Source organism: Myodes glareolus, chromosome 12 (assembly GCF_982192425.1).
Source record: "Myodes glareolus chromosome 12, mMyoGla1.1, whole genome shotgun sequence".
In the NCBI taxonomy this organism is placed as follows: Eukaryota; Metazoa; Chordata; class Mammalia; order Rodentia; family Cricetidae; genus Myodes; species Myodes glareolus.
The window spans coordinates 35,986,449-36,012,853 of NC_142037.1; the positions used below are offsets into that span (position 1 = coordinate 35,986,449).

General features: G+C 50.2%; 1 protein-coding gene across 3 annotated transcripts in view; it reads right to left on the reverse strand.

The window, feature by feature from the left end:
* Positions 1-2,996: 2,996 nt before the first annotated feature.
* Dmtn (dematin actin binding protein) overlaps positions 2,997-26,405 on the reverse strand; it is a 28,679-nt gene continuing 5,270 nt past the window's right edge. For 2 of the 3 annotated variants that reach the window (XM_085698703.2, XM_085698704.2), the window contains exons 2-13: positions 18,449-18,618; positions 18,174-18,248; positions 17,437-17,592; positions 16,009-16,053; positions 15,365-15,464; positions 14,976-15,032; positions 14,578-14,730; positions 13,530-13,651; positions 12,913-13,018; positions 5,243-5,307; positions 5,032-5,080; positions 4,639-4,879 (exon numbers count right to left, since the gene is read on the reverse strand). In XM_085698703.2, coding sequence (XP_085554829.1) covers positions 4,764-4,879; positions 5,032-5,080; positions 5,243-5,307; positions 12,913-13,018; positions 13,530-13,651; positions 14,578-14,730; positions 14,976-15,032; positions 15,365-15,464; positions 16,009-16,053; positions 17,437-17,592; positions 18,174-18,248; positions 18,449-18,466 — 1,062 coding nt within the window. In that variant the 5' untranslated portion in view covers positions 18,467-18,618 and the 3' untranslated portion in view covers positions 4,639-4,763. Of the gene's footprint in view, positions 4,206-4,319; positions 4,401-4,627; positions 4,880-5,031; positions 5,081-5,242; positions 5,308-12,912; positions 13,019-13,529; positions 13,652-14,577; positions 14,731-14,975; positions 15,033-15,364; positions 15,465-16,008; positions 16,054-17,436; positions 17,593-18,173; positions 18,249-18,448; positions 18,619-26,405 lie in introns of those variants that run through there. The other variant, XM_048421750.3, reaches the window with a different exon arrangement.

A 26,405-nucleotide genomic window follows, 5' to 3' on the forward strand; every position in this document is an offset into this window, starting at 1 on the left:
ATAATTAACTGTAAAGTCAACTCCTATTTTCTTTTCTTGAGACAGGGTCTGATGTGAACCAGACTGGCCTGAACTCACTGTGTAGCTGAGGATGACCTTAAACTTCTGATCTCCCTTTCCTAGTGTGGAATTCAGCATGTGCCTAACATCTGCACTGCTAAGGAGAGAGCCCAGGACCGCAGGCATGGTAGGTGAGCGTTCTTCCAGCTGAGCTACATTCTAATCCCTCACCTCCCCATGATTCTAAATGGGGAGATGGGATAAAACCAAAACCAAAGCTTTGCCACTGGCATCAAGTTTCCCAGGCTATAGTCTGTGTGTCAGGGGAAGGAAGCATGGAGTCCTTCCCTAACACTTTGCTCTAGGGGCCAAGAGCCTCACTTTGAAGGATTCTAAATTCTCAGGAGTTTCAAATCCTCTGGGGCTTAGTGTCAAAAGGAGTCCCATCACACACATTTCCCGTCCATCTGACCAGTTGTTTCGAGCATCCTTTGGTAACCAGTGAAACTCGCATTTTCTGCAGTGGCCTGTGAGTTCCAAGTGGACAGGAACTGCACAGGCCCCAGCACAAGGAATATCTCCACACAGTCAATGGATTGGTAGCACATGGGGAGCCCAGTCCTGCTTCCCCTGAAGAAATAGCTATATATCACCAGTGCTGGGCAGCTGGGGGTGTAGCCAGGTGGTAGCGTACTTGCCTAGCACACCCAAGATCCTGAGTTTGATCTCCAGCAGCGACCACTTCCCCTGAATCCCCCCCTTCCCTATTAGCTACTCCTTGGTTTTATGTAGCTTTGGGTTTCAGATAAAATGTTCTCTCATTTACTGGAAGGAGTCAGACTATGGGTCTTACAGGTTTGTTTCAAGGATAAAACAATGCTGTAGACGTAGGACAACTTAAGATCATTGTTCAGGGGCTGGGAATGTAGCTCATAGGCAGTGTGCCTGTCTACCTAGCATACACAAAGCCTGGGTTGGCTCCCCAGCACCGAAGAAACCAGGTGTGACGACCTGTGCCTGCCATCTCAACACTTAGGAAGTAGAAGGGGAATGAGCGATTCAAGGCAGTCTTCCGCTATACATCCGGTTCGAATAGTAATAAAATCGCTGTTTAATTTTGAGTGATTCTGATCTATTTGCTTTTTTGGCCGGCTAGTCCCCTTCCCGCATGCACCCACATCTCATCTCCTTTTTGATCCTCGAATCGAACTGCACACACAGCTCCCTCAGGCATGCATCTCCGTGGCGGTTGTAGGTGGAAGGCCTTGTGGAGGCAGGGGAGTCACCACCTCCTTTCCTGGCTCCACCTGCCCCTCACTTGTGGTCTTCAGTCACTCACTCTCCACTTCTGTTTCCTCTGCCTGGTGCTTGCCAGTCAGCTCACCACACACTAACCTTTTGCTATTCTTCTTCCCTGCTGCATAAGCGCCCTGGGTCCTGGGGAGAGCAGGGTATCTGAGGCAGTCTTCTGAGGCTCCCCCTCAAGTTTCCACCAAGCATGAAACACAGGTTTCTGTCTCACAGAGGCCCTGGAGAAGTGGCAAATAACACCCTATCTAGGCTAGCCTTTACTTTTGTGTCCTAGTTACTGTGAGCACTGTCTCCACCCCTTCTAGCCTTTGTGAAACCCCTTTCCCATGACTTTCTCAACCTGATGTCACCTGTCCCTCTGACTCAGGGCCTGCTGCCTATAAAGAAACAAACATGAACCACAGATGTTGCTCAGTAGGTAGAGTTCACACACAGCAAGCAAGAAGCCCTGGGTTTGATCCTCAGCACTAAATAAATCATACCTGTTGGTACATGCCTGCAATTCCAGCACTTGGGAGGCAGAGGCAAGAAGGACCAGAAGTTCAACCTCAGATACAAGGTAAGTTTGAGGCCAGCTTAAGCTACATAAGGCCCTCACACAAGCAAATAAATAAAACCTACAAATATGTGATATATGCCTGTGTTCCCAGCACTTAGAAAGGCGAAAAGCCGGGCTTGGTTGTGAGGCAAGTTCAAGGCCAGCCTTTGCTATAGGATACTTTATCTCAAACAAAACAACAAAACAAAATAAGTGAGTGGTCTGGGTTAGTGCCCCAGGCCTATCCTCCCAGCTACTTGGTACTGAAGCAAGAAGATCAAACCTTCCTGGGCTATGGAGCGACAGGTCAGGTCCAGCCTGTCTCAAAATTTATAATTTCCTTTTTGCTTTGTTTTGTTTTTTTGAGACAGGATTTCTCCGTAACTTTGGAGTCTGTCCTGGAACTCACTCCGTAGAGCAGGATGGCCTTGAACTCACAGATATCAGCCTGTCTCTGCCTCCTGAGTGCTGGGATTAAAGGTGTGCACTGTAGTGACATTTCACTTGTATTTTAATAAATAAAGCTTGCCTGAAGACCAATTAGTAAAACAGCCCCATCGGTCAGCCTTACAGACCGGGCAGTGGTGGCACACACCTTTAATCCCAGTAGCCACACTAGTTGCCATAGAAACCGGGCGGTAGTGGTAGTGACTTTAATCCCAGCACTAGAGAAGACTATAAAACAGGAGGAGACAGCTCTCAGTCTCATTCCTAGAGGCAGGATCGCCATTTTCAGACTGAGGTAGAGGTAAGAGCCAGTGGCTGGCTGTATTGCTTTTCTGATCTTCAGGTTGAATCCCAATATCTGTCACTGGGTTTTTTTATTAATTGTGCTACAGTGCGCCTCCACCGCCCAGCTTCAAAATTAAAAATTTCTTAAAGGGGTAAGAATATTCGTTGTGAGCAGGGCAGTGGTGGTTGCATGTTTTTAATCGCAGCACTTAGGAGGAAGAGGCAGGCGGATCTCTGTGAGTCTGAGGCCGGCCTGGTCCACAGAGAGAGTTCGAGGACAGCCAGTACTACACAGAGAAACCCTGTCTAGAAAAACAAAAACAAACAAACAAAAAATATCCGTTATGGTGTGTGCTTGTCTAGCATATGTAAGGACATGAATTTGGCTCCAAAAGGGAGGATGGAAACAAACAGATTTAGGGACCCAACGCAACCTTTTAATTCCAAGCAGTTACCCCTCCCAGCATGATTCACACACACAGTGGACAGGGAATGCCAGGACCTGGGCAAAAACAAAACCCAGACCTGGGCAAAATATATATATATATATATATAATTATATACACGTACATATGTGGAGAGACAGGGACTGGGAGTGCAATTAGGTAGGGCAGGGAGTCGGGGAGAAAAGCAGCAGAGGGTGCCCCAATAAATTACATTCTGTAGAGAGCACAATAGGGGATGCATGGCAATGAGGGGGGACCTGGGAGCCTGGACTCTCAGAGATGCCCCAAGCTAGGCCTCCCGATTCCACGTAAGGGAGGCTGAGGCCTGGGTTCCGTGGTCCCCGGACAGGTGCTAGAAGGTGCTAGCTGGTTTTGCCTGGAGGCTGGTGGTGAGGCGTCGTGTGAACAGCGCCTCTGCTCTTAGCCACAGCTTTGAATAGGCCCTGGGTGTTGAGCAAGAGGCTTGAAGCTTAGGGGTTGCAGAATACAGGACAGACAAGCTGGCAGGAGGATGACTTCCCAGCTGAGGGCCCAGGTAGAGCCTGCTTCTGCCAATCAGAGAAGCATCGGGTGCAGCGTGCTGTCAGGAGTGCAGTGGGCTGGAGCCTTTGGGTGGACAGGCACAGGGTCCCAAAGCTGCCACTGCCTGGCCAGGTCTACCTCCCTGTAATGGGATAGCAGACAGACCTCACCACTAAGTACCCCTTCATTTCTCCTCATCGTCTTCTGGGGACCTTCGTATGGGGAGACAGACGGGAAAAAGTTGCAAACATCTGACAGTGTGCTGGAGTCCAGGCTGGGTTTGGCAAGGCAGTGGAGCCCAGGGAAAAGATAAGGCCCCCTGGCCCATGTGGATAAGGAAGTCCATGCCTCACGACTCTGGGACTGTGCACAGCTTGGCTCTCTCTCTCCCTGAGGAATGGAGCCCAACGCTTCTGCCCTGCCTCCTGCTGCTCCCAGCCTGCAGAGGAAGAGGATGCTGTGGGGTCTCACAGCCCCAGCTTCAGGGCCTTGAAGCAGCAGAGGGAAGGTGCTGTCGCGGACAGGGTGAGCTGGCTGGGATGTCAGAAGAGGGAAGCCTTCTTCTTGAGTTCATTCCTCTTCCACAGGGCCAGCTTGCCAAACTCCTCAGGAGACATGGCAAATACCCTAGAGAAGTCCTCTGCTGATAGATGCCTCTGCGGGGACACATGGCATCTGAGTGACTGAGGAGGCAGGTGGCCTTTACAGCGTCAAAATCTAAGGCAACCCCACTGGGTGACCCCTCAACCACCCCCTGCATCCTTGCATACCTCAAGTCTCATGCGATCCACACCAGGAGGCAGCTTAGTTCGCCCCTTGTTGGTCACTATCAGCATTTCATAGGGATAGATCTGGAGAGTCAGAGAGAGCTCTCTCAGGACCCTCTGGACTCCCCAGGTCCCCTTGTCAACCTGCAGAGGCCACTGGGATTCATGCCATCTTGCCATTCATCTCCCTCAGCTTCCCAGCTACCTCCCCCTTGTCATCTCCAGGAGCACCCCGAGCGCATTCAGCTTGGTGGGCTTCACCACCCCCCTGAAGCACACCCCACTGTGCCGGTCAGGTCCCCTGCCCTCACCTTCTGCTCCAGCACACAGGGCAGGGAGTTCCCCCGATCCATCCTCCCCCTCTGGCCCTCTCCGTTCTGGGGAGACCAAAGCCGCAGTGAGCCAGAGTGGGTCAGGGAGACCTTCCCAGCCTTACCCTAGGCGTCTTCAGTCTTCGCCAGGCAACTTCTTGGCCCATACCCCCCGCCCCCACCAGTGCCCATGCCTGGCCCTGGCTTCCTGGGTTTTTCCTGCTCCCCTCCAGGGGGCACTCACCTGCAGGCCTAAGGAGACAAGAGCCATGGTTTAGAGGCAGCTCCAGAAGCTGCACCCTCACCTGACCTTAAACAAATAAACCACGACCCACACTGGACATAGGCTGCCTATGACGTCTGTGGAGATCCCCTTCCCAGCGACACGTGGCCCCACTGCTCACCTGGGCTGCTAGCCTCACTCCCCGATGGGCTGAATTCTGTGGATTGTAGCTAGGAAATGACACAAAGACATCAGAGAGAGCGGAGGGCAACCGTCAACAGTCTCCTTTACTCTGAGGCCTCCCCACTCCATGGGGCCTTCAAGTGTTTGTCCACTTAGAAACACTGTACACACACCTCTCCCAGGCAGCCCTAGCTTGGTTGTAACCTTACCCGGCTCAGGGCGGTCCTGCCATAGGAAGGAAGAGAGGAGGACTTAGATGTTCCCGAATGCAAGGCTGAAAGAGAACAGGAAGGCCTGAGTTCAGTTCCTTGATCGCGACAGTCCTTCCTGAGAGGGCTGCCTCCTTAGCCTTCCCTGACCAGAAGAAGCCAGTAGGCTTCCATGGACTTCCAGCGAGTGTGCTGTGGATTTTGATGAAGCTACATCTTCCCTCTTCTCTCTAACTAGAAGTAAGCCCAAAGACCTAGCATGAATCCCAGGCAAAGCTGAGGCTCTCCATCATGAAATGAGTCCTAGGAGCCACCAAGAAGTAAGCTCTAGGTTTACAAATAAGTGCAGGCTCTCTATGAAATCACTGAGTTAAGGTCGGGCGGCAGTGGCACACGCCTTTAACCCCAGCACTCGAGAGGCTGAGGCAAGTGGATCTCTGTGAGTATAAGGCCAGCCTGGTCTACAAGAGCTACTTACAGGACAGGCTCCAAAGCTACAGAGAAACCCCGTCTCAAAAAAAAAAAAACAAAAACAGTTCGGATACATTTATGACCTGGCACAATGAATGTAGCCAAGATAGTTCCCATTTGAGGCTACAGAGCTAGCTCAGTGGCTCTGAACCTGAGTTTGGATCCTAGCACATACATAAAAATCAGGGCATGGCTGTGTGTACCCCAGCACTGTATGGAGTGGAGACAGGGGTATCAATGTCAATCTAGCTTCTATTCAAGTGAGTAACACAGAGAAATAGTGCAGGACACCCAGTGTCCTCTTCTGGCCTCCATACATTCTCATACCTACACAGCTGTGTGTTTAAACTACACACACACTGCAAGGTGGAGGCGCCTTTAATCCCAGCCCTTGGGAGGCAGAGGCAGGCAGATCTCTGAGTTCGAGGCCAGCCTGGTCTACAGAGTGAGTTCCAGGACAGGCACCAAAGCTACAGAGAAACCCTGTCTTGAAAAACAAAAACACAAACAAACAAAAATGATCGCATTCTATTGCAGTCGCTTTGACAGGCGTTTTGTTAAATGTCTAGCCTAGGGCCTAGTCACGGTCAACACCACAAGCATCCTCTTAAGTCCATTGGAAGTTTAGGGGGTGGGAACAAAATAGGTTCTGGAAATCTACCGCTTACTTTTGAATACGTTTAGCATCTCTAAACTGAAAGTTCAAAATCTGAAATTCAGTCTGCTTCGGGTTCCAAACTTCTTTAGTCTTGTTGATACAGTTCTCAGTATTAGATTTGGAACTGTTTGTTTCAGATTTTTGGATTAGGGGGTCTCCAATTTGGCAAAGTTTATCCAAATATTCTAAAATCCGGGAAATAAAACAAAACCGTCCTTAAGCCTGAAACTCTTCAGATCCTAAGCATTTTGGAGAAGGGATAATAGGCCTACATAGAGAATCATCTGCTCTAAGGGCCGGGAAATGGCTTGGGTTTAACTGCTTGCTGCAGAAGCACCGAGGACCTGAGTCTGGGTTCCCAGAACCCAGTAAAGGGATGGGGGGAGGCAAAGAGAAAGCCATCAGTTCTCACAGTCACCGTTCATTGCTGAAGTCTGCCATGTCCTTGCAATAAGAAGGAACATTTATATTTTGATTGACAGAATTCCAATATATCAAGTACATATAAAATTTTTTTCACTCCCAATCACTTTCTGCCTGCTGGCTGTTTTTTATGTCAACTTGAACACTACCTAGAATCAACTGGGAAAATGCCCCTACCAGATTGGCCTGTGGGGAAGCCTGTGGGGGCATTGAGTCCAGGCCACTGTGGGAGGTGCCACCCCTGGGTAGGTGGTCCTGGAGAGTGTAAGAACACAAACCAGGCAAGCCGCGGAGGGCAAGCAGTGATTAGCAGCACTCCTCCAGGGTGTGCAGCTGCTCCTCCCTCCAGGTTCCTGCCCCGCCTGAGTTCTGCCCTGACGTCCCTGGATGAGGGACTACAAGCTGCAAGATGAAATAAACCCTGTCCTCGCCAAGCTGCTGTCATCACGGTGTTTTATCACAGCAACAGAAACGTTTAGCTGAATATTTGTCAGAATATTTGTGTTTGAAAACTACGGTCCCAAGATAATGGCTGTTTGTGACTCTGAGCTGCTAAACCTCATTAGATCTGTTGAGAACCTACATGACTGCATTATGCCCCCATCTGGGAACTGTTCTAAGGGGGAAGGTGAAGGAGGCACTTGACTATTTCACTTTATTTTTTTTAATTTATTATACATTATGTATATAGCATCTGCCTTAACATATCCCTGCAGGCCAGAAGAGGGCACCAGATCTCATTACAGATGGTTGTGAGCCACCATGTGGTTGCTGGGAGTTGAACTCAGGACCTTTGAAAGAGCCATCTCTCAGCCCCGACTTTATATTTATATATTTCACTTTATAAAGCCATAATGGAAGTCACAGTGCTCATCTTTTTGGCCAAAAAGAAGAATCTGGGGAGCTAGAGAGATGGTTCAGAGATTAAAAGCACCAGCTGCTCTTCCAGAGGTCCTGAATTCAATTCCCAGCACCCACATGGTGGCTCACAGCCGTCTATAATGGCATGACCTCTTTCATCATGCATGCATACATGAGGACAGAGAACTCATACATTAAAAACATACATAAATGAATAAATTTTAAAAGACAGAAGAATCTGAAACACTAAGACTGAATCCATCCCTAGAGATGGTCATAAATCTCATTCTCATTCTCCACGCTTCAACTACAGACTTTAAAACATAAATACATACAAACATAGAAAAGAAAAAGAAAAACAAAGAAAGAAGAGCAAAAAAAAAAAACCCAAAGCAAATAAATAAAATAATGCCCAGTCCTGGGTGTGTCTCTTGGCTCCACATCTTCTATACCCAGCCAAAGAGCCATGCCCTACAGCCCATTGCTGGAACTGCAATCCCTCAGCATGCTCCTTACCAAACACTAGCCCTGCATCAGTCCACATCTCCTCTCCTACCCCCACAGCTATGGGTTAGCGTCATCACAAAAGTAAGATCTTGAGATATTTCCCAACAAGCAAGCTGGGCTTGCATCCTCTGGCTCAGTAGCCCCACAGTAGCCCCAGTCCTTTCTTCCACAGAGGAGGTCTTTCATAGTTGTCTCCCAAAACATGGGGCTCCATTTCCTCCCATGTTCCTCGCCACCACCCCTCACGCTAGATCCAGGGTCTTGCTATGTAGCCCTTAGGACACACAGATCATTACTGAGCATGCTACCTGGGGCATGTATGTTCTGCAGGCCTGGGCACCTGGTTTTCTTTTCCTTTCTCCATGAATAATATTACTTTGTCTTCCCATTCCTACACATATTAGCTGCAGACCCTCCCGCTTCTGGCTTGCCAAACTCAGTGCTCACCCATGGGCTCCACACATCTGAAACAGTCTCCTCCCCCGTCCCACCTTTCTTATCTAATTGTAAATTGTTACTCACTAGCACCCAGGATAAAGCCCTGAAGGTTTTCTCTCTTCCTTATCCATCCATATCCCCATCCCCACCCATGCAAGGGTTATGAGGTATAGTTATAGGATTCACTTCAGTGGATTCCATCTGTACATTTCTTAGATCTGTTCCCTCTTCTCTGAACCCAAAAAGATGTGTTCTCCTTAGGATACGGTTTGAGCATACCGCCAAGGCTTCAAAACATGAGATGCAAAGAGAGTAGGTACAGGGCTAGGAGATGGCTCAAGGAGCAAAGGCAAATGCCTTGTGACCCTGACGATGTAAATTCGATCCCTTGAACCTACACAGACGTAGAAAAAAAAAGAACTGACTCCACAAAGCTGTTCTCCAGTGTCTGACCAAACACATAAGCGTCCTGCATGCACGCACAATATAAGTAACTAAATAAACCTTTTAAAGGAAGGATGGAGAGACGGCTCAGCGGTTAGAGCACATAATGCACTGGGTGGTGGGAGCATACGTCATTAATCCCAGCACTCAGGAGGCAGAGGCAGGAGGATCTCTCTGAGTGCGAGGCCAGCCTGATCTACAGAGCGAGTTCCAGGACAGTCAGGGATTCCTAGAGATACCCTGTCTTGGGGAAAACAAAAAACAAAACAAAACAAAACAAGAACCACATAATTGAAGTCTTACAGAGGACTTCAATTTGGTTCTCAGTACCTAAACACAGTGGCTCACAACAACCTGTAATTCCAGCTCCAGAGGACCAATGCCTCTGGTTTCCACAGACCCTACACTAATGTACACACACACACACACACACAAAATAAAACCTTTATTTATTTTTAATTTGTTTTTATTTCACGTGAATTGGTGTTTTACCTGTATGTATGTCTGTGTGAGGGCGTCAGATCCTCTGGGACCGGAGTTACAGACAGTTGTGAGCTGCCATGCGTGTCCTCTGGAAGAGTAGCCAGTGCTCTTAACCTCTGAGCCACCTCTCCAGCTCCATAAAACCTTTCCTAAAAGGTAGGAACTTAGGACTAGAGAGCGGGCTCTGCGATTAAGAGCAGTGGCTGCTCTTCTAGAGGACCCCAGTTCAGTTTCCAGCACCTACATAGCCACTCACAACCATCTATCTAGCCCTACGGGAATCTGATACCTTTATTCTGACCTCTGTGGACACCAGGCATGAACGCAGTAACAGACATACATGCAGATAAAACATCCATACATATACTTATAAGTAACTCTTTAACAGGGTCTCACGGTGTCACTCTGGCTGACTTGAAACTCAAAATCTAGATCATGGTCCCTTCAAACTCACCAAGATCTACCAGTCTTTGCTTTTGAGCACTGGGATTAAAGGTATGCACTACCAAACAACTTTTAATAGGCTTTTACTTTGAAACAATTGTCCAGGCTAGCTTTGGATTCAATCTGGAGCCTTGGTAGGTATGGTGGTTTGAAAGGAAGTGACCCCCATATTGGAGTGGTTATGGCCTTGTTGGAGGAAGTGTATCACTGTGGGGTGGGCTTTGAGGTCTCCTATACTCAAGCTATACCCAAGTGACACAGTTGCTTCTGCTGCCTGCAGATCTAGATGTAGAACTCTCAGCTCCTTCTCCAGCACCATGTCTGCCATGTCCTGCCATGACAATGGACTAAACCTCTGAACTGTAAACCAGCCCTTTTCCTTATAAGAGTTACAGTGGTTGGTGGGAGGGTGGAAGAAGGGGAGGGAGGGAGAACTGGAACTGGGGTTGGTATATAAAATGAAAAGTAAATTAAAAAAAATAATAATAATAAAAAGAGCTACTATGGTCATGACATCTTTTCACTGCAACAGAAATCTTTTTTTTTTTTTTTTTTTAGTTTTTCAAGACAGAGTTTCTCTGTGGCTTTGCAGCCTGTCCTGGAACCAGCTCTTATAGACCAGACTGTCCTTGAACTCACTGAGATCTGTCTGCCTCTGTAGGTACCCAGGTTTCTTCCCCTTTTGTTGGTCCCTGGCTCTTCTGCTCTTGCACCGGCCTGAGGGTTTAGCTTAGAAAGAACTTGGCCCTCTTTTGTTATGGTAATTCCACCTGTAAACAAGGTTGGGGGGCGGCCTCAGGCGCCTGCCACCGCAGCTACTTCTGGCCTTGGGTGCGGGGCACCTGTCATCCTCTTCCACTGCTCCTGATGGGAGGGGGCCTTGCCCTTTTGCCCCCTAGCCCCCTAGTATATATACCCGACTTGAGTTTAATAAAGTGGCCATTTACTCTTTGGTGAATGAGCAAGGTCTCTTGGTCTCTGTGTTTCAACCCTTAGGATATTCATCCATTCTCCTGGGCTTGGTGCCTGTTCCAAGGTCTGGGTATTCACAGAAAAGTGCAGGCAACATGCCTCTGCCTCCCAACTGCTGGGAATAAAGGCGTGCGCCATCACTGCCCAGCTTGCAACAGAAATCTTAACTAATACAGTAGGCTTTAAACTTTCTTTTTTGTTGGTTTTTTTTTTTTTTTAACCGAGACAGGGTCTATATATCCCTGGCTGTCCTGGAACCCTCTATGTAGATCAGACTGGCCTTGAACCCACCGTGATCCACCTGCCTCTGCCTACCAAGTGCTGGGACTAACGGTGTGCGCCACTCTCCCCTGAAGCCTTAACTGCTCAATTTTCTTGCCTCAGCCTCCTGAGCAACGCAGGTTACAGGCCTGCTCCACATCGATACGGTGACTGAGGTTGGCTAACATGTTCAGCTACAAGCAAGTGTGGCATGTTGTTTCCAAAGATGACCTTCAACTCTGCTCCATCCATCTTGCTTGCTTTCTGAAATGAGACCTTGTAGTTCCTTGAAACAGGGGCAGAACTTATTTCCACCTTGAGTCTAGTGTCTAGAAAGCCTACAATTTTTTTTTTTAGGAAGACAGGCTCTGTGGTAGTGTGAGTAAGAATGGCTGCCCACCCCCCACAGGCTGATATATTTCAGCTCTTCGTCACCGGGGAGTGGAACTGCTGGAAAGGATTAGAAGGATTGGGAGGTGTGGTCTTGTTGGAGGAAGTGTGTCACTGGGGGTGAGCTTTGAGGTTTCAAAAGCCCATGCCAGGCCTATGCTCTCTCTTCCTGTGTCTGTGGATCAGCGTGTGGTTCTCAGCTACCACATCAGTGTCTGTGTTCTACCGTGTTCTCTGCTGTGACGATAATGGACTTAGCCTCTGAAATAGTACGCATGCCCACAATCAAATGCTTTCTTTATAAGACTTGCCTTGATCATGGTGTCTCTTCATAGCAATAGAACAGGGTATTTTTTTTTCCAGCCCAGGCTAGATTCCCAGTTCAGGTATTAGACTTGTGTCATGCCACAATGGCAGTTTTGGTGTTTTGCTTTGACCAACAGAATACAAGAAAGTGAGGTAGCATGGCTTCCAAAATCAGGTTTTTTGATTTGTTTGTTTGTTTGTTTTTTGAGACAGGGTTTCTCTATAACTTTGGAGCCTGTCCTGAACTACTAGCTCTTGTAGACCAGGCTGGCCTCGAACTCACAGAGATCCATCTGCCTCTGCCTCCCGAGTGCTGGGATTAAAGGCGTGCGTCACCACCGCCCGGCACCAAAATCAGGTTTTAAGAGTTCTCATAGCTCTTTAGGGGCAGGTAGCTCTGTGCCTCGCCTCTCCAGCTACCAGACTCTCAAGAAGTCCAGGCTACACAGGGGTGCCCAGATGCCCTCTTTACCCATTCAAAGCCCTCTTTACCCATTTCTCTGCCTCACTTCTCGATCTTCTGTGCCCAGGCTCTCTGAGCTGCGACACAGGTTCAAACTCCCTGCCTTTGCTCCCATGCTGTGCTTGATGTTTTTAAGGATCTTCTTGTCATGTCTGTGTCTCCCTCTTAGACATAGTGGAGCTTACCAGGGCTTCTCACTGGCCTCTCAAAGTACCCACTGATACTCTGTTCCCTCACCTGTCACACTGCTGCAAAGGCCAGGTTGAGTTACATGCCAATTTCCCCCTTGCTGGAGGAAATAACTGTTTTTCTCCCTCATGACATCCCCAGTGCTTAGCATGTCCTGACCCACGGTAGGTGTTCATTGAATGAAACCCGACCTGCTTGTACTGCTGTTCTTCATCTGTTCTGGCTACCAGCTCCCATGCTTGCCCTCAGGGAGCACACATGTGGGCTTCACACCAGGACTCTTCAAGAGCTATACATGCATCCCTCCACTCCACTCCCACCTCTGGCCAGGTGATCCTGAGCCCACTACACAGCACTCACAGGTATGGAAGGGTGTCCGGTCCGGCAGAGAGCGTGTTTTCCTCCGAATGGGCAATGACTTCTCCATCTCTTCTTTCAAGATCATCTTCCCCAAGTTGGAGGTAACCTGTTCAGGGAGGAAGGAGAATGGCACCAAGCCTGAGACACCAGCTTGCCACCTCTGAAAAGCGCAGAGTTGGGATACAATCCAAGAAGACTAGCAACAGTTTTCCCAAGTAGCTAGCCTACACCTGAAGTCCACGTTCATGCAACCACATTAAGTTTGTCGGAGATGCTCAGTGGTACCCTTCCACAGCGGCTTCTCTGTCCCAGGTCACCATGCCAAGGGCACAACCAATGGCTTTTCTATGATTCCTAGTTCTCTCTCCTCTCCTAGGTCAGCCTACTGGAACCTGGCCCTGGTGGACCCTCCCATTCCTGGGCTTAGGATCTGAATGTCCAGCCGCACGTCTCGAAAAGCAGCCTAATGCCCAGGTGTACCTGGGATCCTGGGAAAGGAGAGGCACTTGTTCAAACGCAGATGCTTTTGTGGCAAGAGTCTTTTAGACTGGCTATGGGGCCAGAACATGTGTCACCTAGACGACATGGTGGGCGGGTTGGGGGCCCCAAGATGCTACCTTGCTGAGCTCCTCCTTCTGCCGCTCCCTGATGGCCCTGAGCTCCTCTTCAGAGTCATCATCTTCCTCCTCCTCTTCCTCTGCCCCCTTTCGAGACGCCTTCCGTTTCCTCCATTCTGTCTCTAGAAGAGAGAGGTCCAAGAATCAATGGGGCCACTCAGCCACTCACTTCTCCAGTTTGTGAAACAGGGCTGAAAAGAACACTATAAATTCTTTTTTATTTTATTTATTTTTGTTTTTATTTTTTATATTTATTTATTTATTTATTTATTTATTATGTATATAATATTCTGTCTGTGTGTATGCCTGCCTGTGTGTATGTATGTATGTCTGTGTGTAGGCCAGAAGAGGGCACCAGACCTCATTACAGATGGTTGTGAGCCACCATGTGGTTGCTGAGAATTGAATTCAGGACCTTTGAAAGAGCAGGTAAATGCTCTTAACTGCTGAGCCATCTCTCCAGCCCCTACCTTTTGTTTTTAGAGGTGGGGTTTCTCTATGTAGCCCTGGTTGTCCTAGATCCCGCTCTGTAGCCTTGAACTCAGAGATCTGCCTGACTCTGCTTCCCCAAGCAGTGGGATTAAAAGGGTGTGTCACTACTGTCTGGCTAAATTCTTATTTGTTTCTACTTAATTAAAAAAGAAGCTAGGTGGTGGTGGTGCATGCCTTTAATCCCAGCACTTGGGATTGGGAGGCAGAGGCAGGGGGATTTCTGTGAATTTGAGACCAGCCTGGTCTACAGAGCTGATGTCAGGACAGGCTCCAAAGCTACATAGAGAAATCCTGTCTCGAAACCCCCAAATAATAATAATAACAATAACAATAATAATAATGAGCAAGAAGGGAAGGAATTATTAGCAAGCAGGCCCTGCACAGCAACACAAAGAATTGCAGGGGTGAGACAAGCAATGAGCCATCAAACGAGGAAAGCGCAAAGGCTGGGAAGTAATAACCAGGCGATGGGTTAGAAAAGGGTTCATGGGACCAAGAAGCAGCAGCGGACAGGGGTCCCAACCTCTTTTTCTTCCCTTTCCCCCATCTTTCCTACCCACAACGGCCAGCGACGGGGGACATGGCCAGTAGTCAGTCTCTATCTTGGCTGGCTGGTTGGGGTCAGGGGGCTGTGCCGCAGGGAACTTGGATGACTCAATGATGAGATCCTCGATGAGATGCTTGCTCTGAGGGCTGCCTCCCGTGGATTCTGCAGATGGGCCCAGGGTCAGTCCACACACCACTCCATCTAACCATGCAGTCAGTCAACTGGCCCACCGTCACCTCTCCCTTCCCACCTATGAGACCTCAGATGACCAGCATAGATAGCAGAGAGCACAGGGCCCTTGCAGGTAAAGTTATCCTCCATCCCTTCCCAGCTCCCAGCACATGGCCCAGTACCACCCTACCAGTAGGTGGCAGGAGAAACAGCCAGGAAGTCAGAGGAATCCTCACCTCTCTGCCTGTAGATGGGTGGCTTCTTGTAGATGTTAGAATCCGGGCGGGTGGTCTCTGAGAGGAGGAACAGGGGCAGATGAGAAGGGGGACATGACGGCAGGGGGTGGTGGGTCCAGGAACAGAATGGAGACAAACAGAATGGGGCCATGAGCAAGACAGCTGTCATCATGCCTCATGAAGTAGAACTTCCTGTCTTTCTCTGGGTACGTGAGAAGGAAGACATAACAAGACAACTATCGCTGCTGATTCTGCCTGGCATCCTGGTCCCAGAGGGTCCAGCTAGGTCTAAATCCAAAGAGCAGGGACCGAGAGGAAGGGGAATGGGGTCATGAAGGAAAAATGAACTCCCGGGGAAAGAACACAACTAGGCTGATAATAAATCCTACCAGGGTGGTGGAAATGGGGCAGGCTGGTCCTAGGGGTCCCTGTGGTCCTTGGTGTTGAAGCCTGAGAGATGAGTCCAAGTGTCCGGCTGTCCGCCCATACCTATGGAGAGGTAGGCAGCTCCTAGGTCCCGCCACCATACCTCATCTCGCTCCCATGTACGTGGCTTTACCTCCAACCACCTTCCAAGTCCTCCCAACCAGCAGCCCACACCCCAACCCCAGGGCAATGTCATAGCAGAAGAACATTCAAGGGGGGTAGAGGGAATGGCTCAGCAGTTAAGAGCACTGGCTGCTCTTCCAGAGGACCCAGGTTCAATTCCCAGCACCCACATGGCAGCTCACAGCTGTCTGCAATTCCAGTTCCAGTGAACCTGGCACCTTTATACCACATGCACATAAAATACAGTTAAATATTAAAAAAAAAAAAGAACATTCAAAGATTTTATCCATCTGCTCAGGGTGCCTACCCAGAAAGAAAGGGTTAAATGACGCCCTGGGACTGGCGGACAGATGAGCTGGCCGGTGACCAACCAGCCAGGATTTGCTGATTCTATCATCCCCTGGACTTTGCTGAGCTGAGACAAGGCATGTCGGGGGGGAGGGGAGCCGGGGGCCCCAGCAGAGCAGGACTGGAGCTGACTTACCTCTGGGGATGGTGGGGGGGATGTGGATTTGGGTGACAGTGAGCACTGTGAAGGGAGAGGATTATTTATCAGAGTCAAGGTAGGGACTAAACCCTAGAACCTCAGAGGGGCCACTCACCCCCACTCACCTAATTTCACCTGCTCCCCTAGCCTCTCTTCCCTCTTGATCCTTGCCAATCTCCGACCTGGCCTTCATCCTTCCTCTGCCCTGTGTTCTCCCAGACCCCAGTCTTTTCATATGAAGCTCAGACCTGGGAGCACTATGCTTCATGCCCCAAGGGTCAGCCAGGAGGTAAGTCTGACCCTGACTTCAGAGCCTGGCAGGCAAGGAATGGTGAAATCCAACCGACAAGCAGCCAGGATGAAATCAGTTCTCCTTGGTTCCTTGGTACTGAAGTTTTCCAGCCTGACAACCTGCCCACACCAATATGACCTCTTTCTTTTCCTAAAATTCAAATTTTACTGTTTTAATTACGACTTTGTGCAAGTATGGGCACATACACGCCACAGCACATGTGTAGAGGTCAGAGGACACCTTTCAGGAGTCAGGGCTTTCCCTCCACCATTGGTCTTGGGGGACCCATTCAGACTGTCAGGCCATCAGCCCTTTTACCTGCTGAGCCACCTGGGCCGCTCTTGACCCCTTCCTTCCTTCCCTCTCCCTTCTTTCCCTCCCTCCCTCCTTTCTTTCTTTTTCTTTTTTGTTGTTTTTGTTTTTTGTTTTGTTTTGTTTTCATTTTTCAAGACAGGGCTTCTCTGTAGCTTTGAAATCTGTCCTGGAACTCACTCTGTAGACCAGACTGGCCTTGAACTCACAGAGATCCACCTGCCTCTGCCTCCCGAGTGCTGGGATTACAGACTGCTGGGATTACAGACGTGCAGCAGCACCACCATCGCCTGGCTTGTTGCCTTTTGAGAAAGGGTCTCACTATGTAGCCTTTTGGCTGGCCTGGAGCTCACTACGTAAACCAGGCTGACTTCTGTTTCTTAGAGCTCTACGTGCCGTCTGCTTCTCGATTGCTGGGATTAAAGGTGTGTGCCACCATGACCTGAGAGACTTCTTTCTTGGACACAAATGGCAAAGTACCTAACCAATATTGTCCCATGCACTACCCTCTGGGGTGCACAGGATGAGCTATCACTGCTATGACAGAAAGATAAAACGAGGGAGGCTACAATTCTACTCCCTCAGCTAGAATTTCTGGAGCTTCCGCTGTGTGGGTTGTTCTTTCTACCACCTCCACCCTTTCCCTCCAAGACCTCTCTTTATGTTTCCACTGTTCAGCTAGGGCTGTTCCTGCTGGTTCACACCCCAGTCTTGAGTCTGATGCCCACTTTGCCCAAAACATGGGCTCATTCCTGTGCATAGCCTGCTTCTGTCTCCAAGGTCTGCCAGGGGCATTCCCCACTCAAACGACCCCTGCTTACCTCCCGGCTTCTGGGCAGCTCCACGTGTTCCAGGAGGGAATAGGTAAAGTGGGGCTCGTAGATCATGAGGTCAGGTCGCTCAATGTCCAGGATGGCCTTGTCCTTGGGGATGGCAGCCAGGTCTTTGTAGCCCAACACCTGGTTGTCCATCTTGGCCTGAAGGGAAATGGTCCAAATGGAACAGAGTTTCCCAAAGTATCACCTAAGGACGGACGCTGATCTCACATTGGTCATCAAGAAAACGTTTTCCATGTCAATTCTCATGAGTTAATAACTCCATGATATTCCCTCTAGGGATCTAGGATGAGCACTTAATTTGGAGACAGCATCTCATCTAGTCAAGGCTCTCTGTAGCTGCAATTGGCCTTGAATTTTCTTAACCTCTTGTTTTTCACTTCCCAAATTCTGGAACAATAGGCTTAATAGGCTTGCCTCACCACACTCCGCTCTAGATCATCCCTTTAAAAAAAAAGTTTTTGTTGTTTTTTTTTTGTTGTTGTTTGTTTTTTTTTTGCCTTTGAGGCCTTTTACAACTAGACCAGCCCTTTCCTGGGCACTAGGAAGCTTCAGCAGGGTTGTTTGGGGTCTTTCCACCTGCAAGAGTTCACAGGACCTCTCTCCATGCGGCGGGGGGGGGGGGGGGTAAGGGGGAGGTCAGGGGAAACAAACAGGGGTTAAGTGGGTCCCGCCCCTCCCTCCTCCCAGCTGAGGTGCAGGTGGGCAACAGAAGTACTCACCACGATGCTGGAGGGAGAGCCCGGCACACTGGAGTCTCTGGAGGAGCTGACGCTCCCCGGGGAGGTAAGAGGTTGCTGGAGAGAGCGAGAAGGTGGCGGAGTGGGCATGTGCGTGGGTGCGAGGGTGTGGGCGTGGGTCTTGCCCTAGACCTCAGGATGGGGGTGGGGGAACCCGGAGTGCTGTGCGGAGGTGGCCACCAGGTGGCGCGGGCGACTCCCGAGCAGGCTCGGGAGGGCAGCGGTCCCCACCCGGGGCCGGGGTGCAGACCGCTCACCTTCTGCAGACGTTCCATGCGGCAGCCACTAGCCAGCCACTCCCTCGGAGGCCGGCGCGCACGCGGAGAGGACAGACGTCAGGCTCGGCCTGGCTCCTGCAGTGAGGGCGTCGCAGCGCACTGTGGTGTACTCATCCCTTGGGCTTCTCCAGGCTGCTGACCGCGGGTGGCTGGAAGGACAGTGAGGTGCGGGGCGTGAGGACGTTAGGCTGCCAGGTTCCGTAGAGCTGGGCTCAGCACCTTAGAATTGTGTGTGCGTGTGGCCAGGCAGCAGCTACGTGGATCGACTGCACTTGTTTTTTAAGCCATTGTTCTCTGGCTCCAGAGGAAATGACGGCAGGGGTCAGCTGGCATCCCAGGGTGGACTGGCTTCTATATTCCCAAGCCTGTCACCCCTGCCCTGCCCTGCTCTTGCCTGGGCGAGCTCCCAGGCGGAGCTGGCCCCTCCCACTCCAGCCACTGGTGCCACTCCCTGCAGTTTGCTCAGCCACCTCTTCACACACACACACACACACACACACACACACACACACACACACACACACCCTCCCGAAGGTTATCAAGGAGACAGACCCTTTAGTTAAGATTGGAAGCATTGGGAGCCAGAGGCCCAAGGAAAAAAATGCACGGGGATCGGGTAGAGTGGGGAAGCCATGGCCATGCCTAACCTGGTCTGGTGCTGGACCTCAGAAGCTGGCCCACTTAGACCTTTCTCTACTCCGTTCAGCCAGGTAGATTCCCTCCCGTGCAGACACTGTATAAAATACTTCAGTGGCCTGGACCACATCTTTGCTGCTCCAAGGCGCCCAGAACATTCTCAGGGTCTACCACACTGTTCCATGAGTGCCAAGTTGGACCCCCTTTCACGGGCTGTCTGTTCCTAGGAACTTAAGCCAGTCTGTGTACTAGGTAGTGACGATAGCCCATGGGCTCTCCTCCTTGGTCACTCCCTCAGCTCTCCGCCTTTCCCCTTCTCCCAACACTGGCCCTGAAAGGCACAGAGGGAAAGGAAGAGGATAATGTGGTGGCTTCAAGCAGGGCCTTTCAAGCCAGGACGCCTGCCCTGGCTTAAGAAGTAACTACTACTCGGTGCGGTCTTGGGTAAGTCATTTGCACTTTGCACGTGCTTACATCCTAGCACTTGGGAGGCTGAGGCAGGAGGATAGCTTTGAATTACATGCCAGCCCAGGTTCCTAGTGCCTAGGTTACACAGTGAGTTCCAAGCAGCTTGAATTATAGTGTGGGACCCTGTCTAGAACAGCAACAAAGCAAGGGATGGTAATAGTTCCTTGTCGAAGACTTCTCTGGGAAGTTTCTAGGATTTGTTTATTTCTGTGTGTATGGGTGTTTTGCCAGCATGTGTGTCTGTGAACCACATGCATACCTGGTGTCCATGGAGGCCAAAAGAGGGTATCAGATCCTCAGGAACTGGATTTGCAAATCAGTGGCCATGTGAGTGTTAGGAACCAAACATGGGTTTTTCTGAAATGGCGGCCAATGCTCTTAACCACCGAACCATCTCCCCAGGACCAAAAAAGTAGGTAAATTAGGGCACACATAATGTGTAGAACATGGTCTGCTCCACGTAGAGGGCCAGCTATTAATATTATTTCTATCTCCCCAGGGATTAGTGAATTTAGGGGGCTTTTCTGTAGCCAGTTATAAAAGAATGAGGTCACTAGTTTGTTCTCTCTCTCTTTGGGGGTGAAGCTCTGTCCTCTTAACTCTCTCTCCTCACAGGGCTTCCCTGCATAGTTCTGGCTACCCTCAAACTCTCAGTCCTTCTTATTAGGCCCAGGCTCCCAGATGCTGGGATTCGAGGCCTGGACCATCGCGCCTGGCTGTCCCAGTCTTTTCCACCCGTGCTTCGTCTCAACATTCTGCTGTCCACATGTCACCAATACAGTCAGCAGCCCTTACCCCACACCTACTCACCTCTGTCCACCTCTCTGCCTCCCTCCTGAGTGTGCACATAAAAGGCCCTGCCATCCTGTTCCGTGCCTGCTGCTAGTGCTAACCCCTTTCTGAACAGTGACGTCACAGGGAAGGTGGTATTTAAGCACTGGCTGCCGTGCTGCCTAGCGTGGGGTGCTTTGCTCCCTGAAGTGAGCAGGTTGCTAAGGGCCACAGGGCAGCTTCAGTAGCAGAGCTGTCATTGGGAATGCTTGCATGTCACCTGCAGGATACTATGCATGTGCCTGAGATGCTGGAGACTGAATTGTGTGTGCTCTCCTACTGTATGCGCCACAGGCTTTGCCTTCTTTGCTTCACTCTTTGTTTTGAGACGGGGCCTCAAGCAGTTACTCGGGCTAGTTTTGAACTGCTCTGTAATCCAGGAAGGCCTTTTCCTGCTTCAGCTTTCAAGTAGCGGTGCTGGGTACCATATACTAGATACAGGTAACACAGAGCTTATTCTAATTCACCTTACAACAGCCTTGCAGGGTAGATCCATTTCACAGACTAGGAAACCAAGGCTTGGGAAGGTTAAGGACATGATGGCATGATTTAGGAAGCTCACCCAGTGATATGTCTTTTTTTGCCGGGGGGAGGGGACGATGGAGACAGAGAAACGGTGGGGTTTCTCTGTGTAACAATCCTGACGTCCTGGAACTCACTGAGACCAGGCTGACCTCTAAATCACAGAGATCCTTCTGCTTCTGCCTCCCTAGTGCTGAGATTAAAGGTGTGTGACACCACCACCCAGCTCATGCAAGTCTTTTTAGAATTCTAGAACCATGCCAGGTGGTGGTGGCACCTTTAATCCCAGCACTCAGCAGGTGAATCTCTGTGAGTTCGAGGCCAGCCTGGTCTACAGTGTAAGTTCCAGGACAGCCAGGACTTTTACACACACACAAAAAAAACCCTGTCTCAAAAAACGAAAAAAAATTCTAGAACCAGAGGCTGTTGTGGTGACCCACGCCTTAAATCTCAGCACTCAAGACGCAGAGACAGGCAGATCTCTGCGCCTGAGACCAGCCTACTTAACAAAATGAGTTCCAAGGCAGCCAGGGTTACACAGAAAAACCCTGTCTTGAAAACCAAACCAAACCAAAAAGAATTCTAGAATCTGGGCATCTCCATCAGGCACTTAGGAGGAATCTGGTGTTTGTGGTGACTGGATTCTTGTTCTAGAGCGTCACCCTCTTCCGGCCTTCTCAGTGTTGACTTTGGGATGCTTAAACCTGGTCTCTGATGAGCAAAATGCATTCTGGTACACACTTAAGGACTGTCTGCTCAAGCCGGGCAATGGTAGCACATGCCTGTAATCCCAATACTTGGGAGGCAAAGACAGGCAGATCTCTATGAGTTTGAGGTCAGCCTGGTCTACAAAACAAGTCCCAGGACAGTCCACAGAGAAACCCTATCTGGAAAAACAAACAAAACAGAGATATCAACTCTCTCTCGCTTGGCTCTGGTTTTTACTTTGTCAGTAGCTATTGTCTTAAGGTCTGTACCTGGCTCAGCCCTAGAGGTGAGTGATTGTCCATCCACCCGCCCATCTACACCTAGTGGTAGGTCTGCTACTGACTAATCCACCTACCCACCCACTTTGGGGCATCTTATCTTCCCCACTGAACACGGTCCCAAGCTCTGTGCTGAGCCTCATGGAGAACAGGAAGATGAAAAGGACCTGATGTAGGCTCCTCCAGGGAGAGGACATGTCCACAGATAATTTCTACACGAAGTGGAGAGTCACACACCTCAGATAAGGCAGTGGGCTGCAGGAAGTCAAAAGAGAGATGTCTGTGGGAGAATGGAGAACTTTCCCAGAAGAGGTCCTCTTGGAGCCCTGAGAGAAATGCTTCTCAATCTTCGCAATGCCATAACCCCTTAATACAGTCCCTCACGTTGTGATGACCCTCAGCCATGAAGTTACTTTCATTGCTACTTAGTAACTGTAATTTGCTACTGTTACGAATTGTAATGCAAATACCTGATATGTAGGATGGTCTTAGGCAGCCCCTGTGAAAGGGTCGTTTGACCCCCCAAAGGACTCACAACCCACACAGGTTGGAACTTCCGCCTTAAAGGCGGTCACTTTGAGGTCATACAAAAATTAGAAAGAGGAGTTTGTTTGTTTGATGGTTGTTTACAGACAGGGTTTCACCCTGTAGCCCAGGTTGGCCTGGACCTCAGAGTCCAGGATGTGGTCTAGGATGGCCTCTAACTCTGTAAACCTTCCTGCTTTAGTCTCCCAAATGCCGAGATTACAAGAGTGGGCCACTGCCACCAATCCCAGCTTTAAAAATAAAGGTGTTTTGTTGTGAGACAAAGAATCTGCCTGCCTTTGTCTCCTGAGCACTAGGATTAAAGGTGGGTACCACCACCTCGGCGAAAAAGAGGATTCTTAAGATAAAAAGGCATGAGCAGGGGGCTGGAGAGATGACTCAGTGGTTAAGAGCACTGGCTGCTCTTCTAGAGGTCCTGAGTTCAATTCCCAGCAACCATATGGTGGTTCACAACTATCTGTAATGAGCTCTGGCGCCCTCTTCTGGCGTATGGGCATACATGCAGGCAGAATATTGTATCCATAATAAATCTTTTAAAAAAAGGCATGAGCAAAGGTGGGGCTATGGGGACACACTGGGTCAGTAAATAGGACTGGATTATAGCACTCAGGGATGAGGGCCATTGGAGACGGGAGTCTGATTCTCTGTGACTGACAACCTTATCACAGAGGGTTAAGAACTTTGAAGCCAAGACGTGACACGATCGCCACAGTGCTTGGGACAAATGAATCAGGCTACAGACAGAGGAGGCTACAGACATGAGATGGGCGAGGGCCGGACTTAGACATGGGGCCCAGAACAGGAGCAAGCAATGGGGACAAATGCTCAAAGCAGCGGGTGCAGGACAGGGTCCTCCAGGCAGATCAGGTACTGGTGGACGGGCGAGCATGTGCAGAGCGAAGGAGCCTCTGGAGGTCCCAGGCTGGAAAGAGTGGCCAGGGGACTGTTAGCTTAGAGCAGTGGTTCTCAGTCTTCCTAATGCTGTGACCCTTTAATACAGTTCCTCCTGTTGTGGTGACCCCCTCCCCACTACTGCTACTTCATAACTGATTTTACTACTGTTATGAGTCGTAATGTGCTTTCTGATGGTTGTAGGTGACCCCCATGAAAGGGTCGTTCAACCACAAGGGGGTCGTGACCCACAGGTTGAGAACCACCAGCTTAGAGGTAGGTGTCTGAACATGAAAAAGTAGGGAAAAAGTCAAAACAGCATCCCAGGGCCCACTCTGTTTTGATATGAACTTGGGCCTCTCTGCCTCTCACCTCACCTGTAGAGCAGGAGCTGGGAATCAAGGATTGGATGAGATTATAGGATCTGGCCCCTGGAGAGGGCCCTGGCCCTCTGTGAAAGCAGAGGGTCTCACACTCCACAGGAAGTTTAAGGGTGGGGAAGGAGAGCAAAGAGTGGGAATGCTAGGGAAGTCTGAAGCCATCACTGGGGAGGAAGCAGGAGGCTCCCAGGGAAGTGGCAGAAGGCTGTATGCACAGGGGTGGAGTCTGTGCAGGGCTCTAGGGAAGGGGCTTGTGGCTGCGATAGAGAAGTGGGGGGGGGTCTGAGTGGGAGGATGGGAGAGTGGCGGGCAGAGGACAGGCTCTGGAGAAAGCACACGCTTCTCAGAATGAAGGGAAAAGGGCAAGAAGTTGGGTAATAAGAGACCAGGGCATTTGGAGGGAGTCAGTCAGAGGCTCCTATTTTACCAGGGAAGTAAGGGGAGTCACCTGCAGGGGCGCCAGGAGGGGACCCTCTGGAGAACACACACGACTAAGCACAGATGGGAAGAATGACATCCTAGCGCCCCCAACACCACGTGTGGGCTGCCCATCAGAGTGCTGAGAGTTGGAAAGCAAGGGGTCCCAGGGGATGTGGGCAGACAGGAGACCCACAGTCACGTGTGTACAAACACCATAACCCCCCCCACACACACACCGCCCGATACTCAGGAGCATGACTTTGAACGCTGATGGACAGAGTCATACTAGTGGGTGTTTACAGACTGTGTTATGTGTGGCTCTGGGCCCTGCATTTCATCCTCACCCTGACATCCTAGCCCTGTGAACTGACTATGACCTCAGGTTCATGGAAGAAGAAACAGAGCTCAACAAGCACTGGATTAAGGACACACTTAAACCCACTCAAGACCACTGCCTGCAAAACTTCAGCTTGGGTTTCTGAGCTCCTCTGTCCCTTCCCCCTCCCGGGTGCCTTCCCTGTTCCATCAGGGTCCTGCATCCCTTGGTGCCAGAGCACCAAGACCAGCAACTTTTGGGGACATGCTAATGGCAGAGCTTTACCTCTGTGGGGACATTTGCATTTGAATGAAGGTTTTGGTGGTGGGTGTTTCATAGGCTTTTTTTTTTTTTTTTTTTTTTTAGGCAAGAGCTCCTGGCTGTATAACTATCTCAGGGATGACCTTGAACTTCTCCGCCTCAAGACGATGGAACCAGGGGCACTGCACGGCCTGGCTCAACAGGATTCTGGAGATCAATCCAGAGTCATCATGCATGCTAGGCACTCTGCTAAGCGCCATCCAATCCCAGACTATAAGGTTCTTACTGGGGACATTTTAGGCTGTCAGAAGGCCAGCAGGGGGAAAACGTTTTAAGTGGAAGATGAGAAAATAAAGAAAATAGGAGTGGGAGGGGAGGAGGTGTGTGAGTGGAGGGTGGTGACTGATTTTTCAGCTTCTGCCAAGTCGCACTGCACAGGCATCTGCCTACAGAACCCACGTGGAGTCCCCTCACCCAAGCTAATGCCTCACTTTGCCTCCTCTGGGCCTGATCCCTTTCCCATCCTTAGGCACAGTCCTGTTCTCTTCAGTACATTCCTGTAACCTCCGTGGGCACAGACAGAAAGGGCAGGCTGCAGCAGGAAAGGAGGGAGGAGGGAAGGGAAGGGAGGTAGAGCACCGGAGGAAGCTAGTCCAGGTGTCAGGAAGACACCCTGCAACCTCCCAGGCTCAGGTCAATAGCCAGCAGGCTCCCCATCCTCCCATCTCAGCCCCACCCACCTTCAGCCTGGCGCCCCAGCCTTATCTGAGCCACCAGCCAGGCTCCACCTTAAACCACCCACCCTCTCATCTCCACGGCAACCAGAGCTTTGCAGCTCCCCAGGATGTGGGTGATAAGACTTGCCCAAATTTTCACTCATCTATCCCAGGGCTTTTGTCTCAGGCAGGGAGGAGTCAAGATTAAGACCCCCGGACTTGTAGAAATGAAGGTTCACAGGCAGACAGGTCCACCATCAAAGGTGGGCTCAGGTCCAGCCTTTGCTTTCATCCTAATCCAGTTACTACTTTCTCTGTGTGGATGCCTATGCTGGGGGTATTCATATAGCCCTGCTGGACTTGACACATCGGTATTCTGCTCACTTTGAGATAAGGACAAAAAGAGCTGAGAGATGAACTCCCCCAAGGCCACCCAAAGGAAGCTGGAATTCCACCAGGGCTGTATTTAAGCCAAAGGGAAGTTCCTGTTCTTTCCAATGCATCCCCAAAAATCCTGTTTTGATATGAACTTGGGCCTCTCTGCCTCTCACCTCACCTGTAGAGCAGGAGCTGGGAATCAAGGATTGGATGAGATTATAGGATCTGGCCCTGGAGCATTTGGCATCCTTGAGCCGTGTTGGCAAAGACCACAGACAGGAAGGAACAAGTAAACCAAGTCAGCCACGTGGGCTAGGTCAGGCGGGTGGGAGGCCTCTGTTTCAGTCAGTGTCTCTGTCTCTCTTCCTGTCTTTCCTTTTCCTTCTTCATCTTTTCTCCTTCTCTCTCTTTGCTTCTCACCCTCTCCCTCTCCCCCTTCGCAGCCCCACCTCCACAGTTGCTGTGGTAACAACTCAATGCCAGAAATAAAGACAGGCTCCAGCTAGGTCACCAGTTCCCAAAACAGCATCCTAGGGTGGGAGAAGGGCGGTGTAGCCAGCAGGGCAGGCACCAGGCGCACTACAA